Source organism: Haliotis cracherodii, unplaced genomic scaffold (genome assembly GCF_022045235.1).
Source record: "Haliotis cracherodii isolate W230 unplaced genomic scaffold, xgHalCrac1.p SCAF_9, whole genome shotgun sequence".
In the NCBI taxonomy this organism is placed as follows: domain Eukaryota; kingdom Metazoa; phylum Mollusca; class Gastropoda; order Lepetellida; family Haliotidae; genus Haliotis; species Haliotis cracherodii.
The window spans coordinates 5,934,093-5,940,571 of record NW_027266343.1 but is presented as its reverse complement, the minus strand read 5'-3'; the positions used below and the strand labels follow the sequence as shown (position 1 = coordinate 5,940,571).

The following is a 6,479-nucleotide window of genomic DNA, read 5'->3' as shown; positions in this document are numbered from 1 at the left end:
TTTTTAGAAAATAGTTACTTCGGCATAAATTCATCACTTAATTTCGCTTAAGGCATGGACATGTTATGTCATTTCCTCCACATATAAAACCTGGTGCCATCACCGATTTTCAGGCATCTATTCATATAATTTTGACTTCTATTTTGAATAAAAGCCCAATAGAATCACTTTCAATGGATAGGCTAATCAAAACTGGTTGTTTTTATACGTAGACGAACTTATATTCATATTCACCTTCAGCAATAGATAGTTGAACACCCAACACATCCTAATAAAATGTAAGATTTCTTTATGCAAATATGACAAAGACACAGATACAAGTTCAAGTCTTTATTAACAGTGCTGACACAACGTCGTATGGGTATCCTGCTAGTTATTCCTTCCATCTTCGAAGCCTCACTTCCATCAGGTTAGAGCAACTCACCTCCTGGTTTCTGATGATAAAACAAATCATTATTAGACCATATCAAAACTGAAGTCACATTGGTTGCTACAAAAACATTATAAATAACACATATCAACAAATATAGACATGAGAATTAGCATTAACATTAGGACACTGCATTTGTAGATCAATTGAATGTAACAGTTCAAAACACAGCAATAATGTCCTTTCAACTGAACCGAAAACACATGTCACATGGATATTTGAACTCAACATACGCAGTTCCAGTGTCAACGTTGAGGAAGGCTGACCGCTGGATGGTGCTGAAGGTGTCGGCATTGTCACAGATAATTCGAGCTAATGACGCCCTTTTCAACTGCGTTATTTGTTCTGAATTCAAACAAAGAAACGTTACAATTGAAGTTTTTGCTTTTTAATGGAAATGAAGGCATCAAAACTTATATGTTATGACATCTACAATTAATCAATCAAGAAAACACACAGTCTGCGAATATTTACCAGACGTGAAGCCAGTGACGGAGTCTGTAGATTCAAACCAGAACCTGTCCCCATCCCTTAGTTTCTCGAACTGTTTGCCGATCAGACAGATGTAAGTTCTTCCCACAGCTGCTCCAGCAAACGGAACTTCAGCAATACCGCCACTGTACAGGTCAATGTCATCCACGCTGTTACTGAATGAGGAAAGTCACATTGTACTTGAATTGTTAACGTCTTCAAAGATCGGATGCTCTAAGCACTAATTTGGTATGAATATGTCACGGAACAAGTTACTTAAATTACTCGGATCAAATATTCAAAAGACACATTTTCAAAGAATAGCTAAACACTTACTATATATCCTGAAGATCGCGAGCTTGAATACCACCGAAGTCAGTACCAGATGTGAAGGAGGTAATTTTGTCGAGACCACAGTATTCTCTCCAGTCGTTGTAAGGAGGGAGGCCATGTTCCCTTCCTCGCTGAATGTTCAGACTCACAATGTCAAATCCGTCCTTTGTGTCTGAATTCTCCTCAAACATTCTCTGCCTCATGCCATCGACATACCACGCATCAGCACGTTCACCTGCAGCGCCCAGAAAACTACTGATGACGTCATCCAGGCTGTTGATGACGTATTTTGTCCTCTTGAACAGGTCACCAGTGTCCACCACTTCGCTTCCTATTGTAAGGTTTTCTGGCACCATTGAATGTCCAAATCGGAAAGCCGCCGTTGAGAAGACGTTACTGAGAGAGGGGTCGAGGCTGGAATTGTAGTTGTAGTTTCCGAATCCGAGGTTGTAGTTTGCAACCCCATTGGCACTAAGGATTTGAGGCAGCCACTCATTGTATGTTATCACCTGATGGTATATACGATATGCAGTTATTTTCATCAAATGTATACTTTTAACCTTACATTTTAAAGGAAATGTAGAGTTATGTAAATCTTAATTACTGTTTTCAACATGCCATTGATTGTTATGGGGCATATTATCAGTTGCCATTGTTGATTCAACAGACACTCATACTATGTGCATGCACTGTTGAATATGTTGATCGTTTTGATGCATTTGTGTACGGAATAGAAACCTAACCTGTAGTTCAGCAACAACTATTCGTCTTGCTTCTTGGAAGAGTTTCTCGTCATCCCAGCCACTGTTGAAGCCCTTGAGAGCTGTTGCAACACGGTTGTGTTCTCTCATGAACAGAGTGTGCAGTGCCGTTAGTCCAGGGAAGACATTGACTCTCGAGTCACCTTGAGTAAAAAATACAATATCACTTGCAACAGACAGACAGACAGACAGTATTATAGCCTGATGGCCGACGGTACAGTTGAGACTAAGTTATACTATATTCACACATGAATATACAGAAATTATACATGAATCTGATATTAAAACATGTCATATATCAGTAGCCACAGAAAGGATCATATCTTTATTTTGTGAGTTGAAAACATTTATCATTAACATCATTTCTATGATAAGACAGATGAATACATTTCAGGTTGAAGATGTGACTTTTAAGTTACTATATTTGCAAAGATCGCGTGAAGATGAAACAGTTTGATAGCAGTGTCATGCAAAGAGATAGTTCTCTCACTGATTACTTTTCCAATACTCAGCACTTGAATGTTACAAACATCCTGTGGATTCCATACAGAAGAAACGAACCACATGAAACTTATAGACTCCTTACTTCAGATACCTGGTTATGTTTACATTGAAGTGGATATCTGCATTCTTCCATTCTCAGTAACTTTCTTCTCATTTAACTATTCTAACTTGCCTATGTACACCCATATTACAGCCTCTAGTTTCACCAAGAAGTGCTTCATTTGAGGCACATTTAGCAAAACCTAAAAACGTTTGAAATATGCGGTGTCTACTTTTTCTATGGCAGCACATTTTATTTTGTTCCCCACATTTCCGAACCATATAGTACTACATGTGCAAGTATGCATTAAAATGAAACATGCTTTTGAACATAATTCATACCTATTTTCTTTAAACAATTTCTTCACATGCATGCCTTTGAAGCTTGAATCACAAGCTTTTCTGACCACATTAATTTAGAGGAAAACGTAACAACCAAATATTTAATATGGAATATATTCTTTTTAGTGTGCAACATGCTATATTGCGCATACAATGCAGTATACACGCATGATATATTTATTAAATTGTTAAAGAAGGTCTGTATCATCAACATTGAAAATCAGCAGAAATTACAAATTCTCATGTTAAACAAACGTCTGTCAGGATATAGGTTTCTCTTGTTTGTAACAACCTGCTTTGAAACAGTAGTTGCTTGGATCAGAAGTATCAAGAAAGCAATCGCCTGAATCTCCTTCCGGAAGAAGATTATTTGTTCCCACTTTCAGCAATCCAGCTGAAAAACACCCATATTGGCGAATTAGTACGTATATAAAGAAATTCAATTCTTTGTAATGAATACAACTTATTAATCAATTAATTAATTATTAAGAGGAAAAGCAAATCATTGAATGTCTTTTGATGGATAACCTGTCATAAACTGATATATATATATATATATATATATATATATATATATATATATATATATATATTACAAATTTAAACCATTATATCTGTGTGTGTGTGTGTGTGTGTGTGAGTATGTGTGTGTGTGTGTGTGTAAAACAAATTTAAACCATTATGATGAAATCAGAACCTGCAACTTACATCCAGAGTCAGTGTCTCTGAGCTCGGCCGTCTCCGAGTCTGAAATGCCGTAGATATGGGAACCGTCTATGAAGGCGGACAATTCATTGTACTGCTGTCGTGGATCTGGGAGGAGAGAATTCTGAGATACCTTTACTGTATAAGGTTATATTTAGGAGGTTTAAGCAAACCTTTTTCTTCACATAAAATGTATCCAAAACCGTTTTTCAGTTTAAAGATTGCACTGCTAATTTAAAGCTGATTTTGATCAAATCAAATCAATATTGAGTTTTAACTCTTCATTTATTACTTAAAAAGAAATAACCTAAAATGCCCTTACTTGAGGAATCCGTGCCTGTTCCGGAAACAGCCTCCGATCTCACCAGGTTCATACATTTACCATTGCCAAAGTAGAAATCACCATCAGGAAGGTTGATCGGGAAACATGGAGAGTCCGTGCTGATGACATGAGGACAGACTTGATTTTTCCTTTATATTTTGTGTGATTTGCAGATAGTACATTAATTCAATCTGATTGTTCTAATGTTTGCCATGTGATATTGTGTTTAACAGTAAGTAATATGAATAGTAATTGAGCAGTATAATCATACTGTCTTGTGTAATGTTGTGTTCTGTATAATAGATAAAATACAACTTACTCGCTAGGAACAGAGTCAGTTCGGTCGCAACACTCAATATCGTTCCCATTGTCTGTAAACAAAGAATGTTGATGTTTGTCCAGAGGACATATACAAAAACAAACAGCCCTGGCATGAAATGTGTGTGATTTGTTTCAGAATTCAAAAGAAAACAAGATTCCAAAAGCTTCATACACTTCCAAATGTAACTGTGATAACTGACCAATAAATAACATACAACGTATCAATACTACTAATCAAATAATCTCACGTAAGGGATAAAAGTGGTACTCACCTGTAACTACCGGTGTTCCCGTAATGTCATGGTCAATAAACTGACCCCACTGCATCAACATGACGGAGTGTTTGATGGAAAGGAAACTCAGCTCAAAGTGAACATGGTTGCTGATGCTTCTTGGGTTAGGCAGGTCTGAGCCATCAGTGGCCAGAGCTCTAGGGTTTCCCATTGCTGTAAATATACAGCAGAAATATCTGTTCGTTGTTGTCATCTTGTTTAAATATGCAGTTCCGTTTGGCTTGGCGTATCCTCGCCTTGTAAACCGATAGATCATTGATTTCGTTTCCTGACTCTAAAAGCATCTTGTTAAAACATTTCCTATAGTATTAATATTTTTCTGTGTAAAATCAGAAACTGTTATTGCGGGATATGACAAATCTGATCATCTGATGAAATGAGAATGATGGCTCACGTGGTTAAGAGATGCTTAAAGTGGTGGAACCCATTACTCACTCATTCGCTCACTCAGTCATAAAGTCACTTTAATACTTGCACTTTTTAAAGTAAAATGATCCATGGTTATTACGTAGTTATACACTGTTGTGACACTCACAAACAATCTAGGTCAATATTACTAAATCTGTTTTGAAACTTCATTGTCATTTGATATGTAGATATCGTTGTAACGATACGGCATAGGCATTACATGAATACTGAGCGTCCTAATAAGAACAAAACATTTTCAGAAATGTAGACAAGTAAACAGCAACTAACCGTCAGCATACTCAGGTTCCAGCCACCTCGCAAGTTGAGAACCTGCAGCTCCCCAGCCCGAATTGTCCACGTTATTGCACGTGCCATCAGCTGTCCTATAGGTGTCACTTGAGTCGCAGGTCGCTCGCCTGAGTTAAACGTATGTATTTGATAGGGCATTTAATTCCTCTTAAACACGTACACATGTATAAGCACTAGAACTTGTCATAAAACATGAAGACGAGAATTGTGTGATGTTATAACAGCCGAGGCATTTAATGCACCAAGATTAAACAAATACCTTTTTCACTGTTGGATATAATATTTTGGAAAAGTTTACAGGTGGTTAAGCTACTATAATAGTTATATACGGGTATAAGAAACATACTTTCTTTTAATAATGTTTATATTTGCATGCCCTCATTCTACTTGTATTTCAGTAGCAGACATACCTGCTTCTGTAGACAGGTTCAATGTATCTTTTGCTCTTAGATGATCGTGAAATAAAGGCACATGGCGTCCTGCTTCCTCCGCACTCTGTCACGAAAACGGAGATGATGTAAATGATAATAAAAAAATACCTAAATATATAACAACGTTAAAACCACGATGTTGTGTCATCTAACTTCCAAATATATCCACCCTCAATACAGATGTGACGACATGTTAATCTACTCATAGTGTTATATTCTGAAACCAGCACTATAGTTTCCATTCCAAATATGTAATTTGAAATACAGTAATAATCCTAAAAGATTGGTATGTACGTGTCGTCTTGAATCTTCAAATATATGACATGGGTATCATTCACTATATTCGCAAACCGTTATATACTTATATATCTTTGACTCCAAACATATATTATTTGATATAAAAAGTAAAATTTACTGGCTTATGCACGTAGCATTTTCATAAATAATAAGCTCTGTAGCAAATGTTCTGCAAAAGTAAAAAGTGTGAGTGGTAAATACATACCTGCATGTACAACGCAGAAGGCGATCAGCATAGCTTGGATGACTAGTGACTGCATACTGTCAGCTTCGTGCAGAACACAACCAGTGTGATGGTATACTCGTCCTAGGGATGTATATATATATATGCTTCCAATGGCATAGATATAAAGTTGATAAAACATGATTGCGTTTATTGGACATTGTGGCTTGTATTGCTAACAAAAAGAGACAAGGACTGATCCCAGCGGAGGGCCACAGTTGGGGGCGTTGATCGTGATGATGACTCGATCTAATCAAGGCCCCTGAGTGGTAAATGGACATTTAGATCTC

The 6,479-nt window shown here is 36.9% G+C and overlaps 1 protein-coding gene across 1 annotated transcript; it reads right to left on the bottom strand.

Moving 5' to 3' along the window:
* Positions 1-373: 373 nt before the first annotated feature.
* Positions 374-6,226, bottom strand: LOC139453112 (thyroid peroxidase-like). The gene is made up of 13 exons (XM_071234738.1): positions 6,172-6,226; positions 5,649-5,733; positions 5,218-5,345; positions 4,501-4,674; positions 4,227-4,278; positions 3,908-4,026; positions 3,589-3,693; positions 3,173-3,274; positions 1,978-2,138; positions 1,238-1,743; positions 905-1,077; positions 664-775; positions 374-434 (listed from the first exon to the last, which is right to left on the bottom strand). Exons 1-13 carry the CDS (start codon positions 6,224-6,226, stop codon positions 374-376), a joined length of 1,833 nt encoding a protein of 610 aa, XP_071090839.1.
* Between the last annotated feature and the right edge of the window lie 253 nt (positions 6,227-6,479).

Excerpts from the sequence above, each read along its gene's own strand:
- LOC139453112 (XM_071234738.1), bottom strand. The coding sequence starts at position 6,226 with ATGCAGTCACTAGTCATCCAAGCTATGCTGATCGCCTTCTGCGTTGTA. Across the intron at positions 4,675-5,217 it reads GGAACCTGAGTATGCTGACG|CAATGGGAAACCCTAGAGCT; the intron begins GTTAGTTGCTGT and ends GTATATTTACAG. Across the intron at positions 1,744-1,977 it reads TAGTTGTTGCTGAACTACAG|GTGATAACATACAATGAGTG; the intron begins GTTAGGTTTCTA and ends ATATACCATCAG.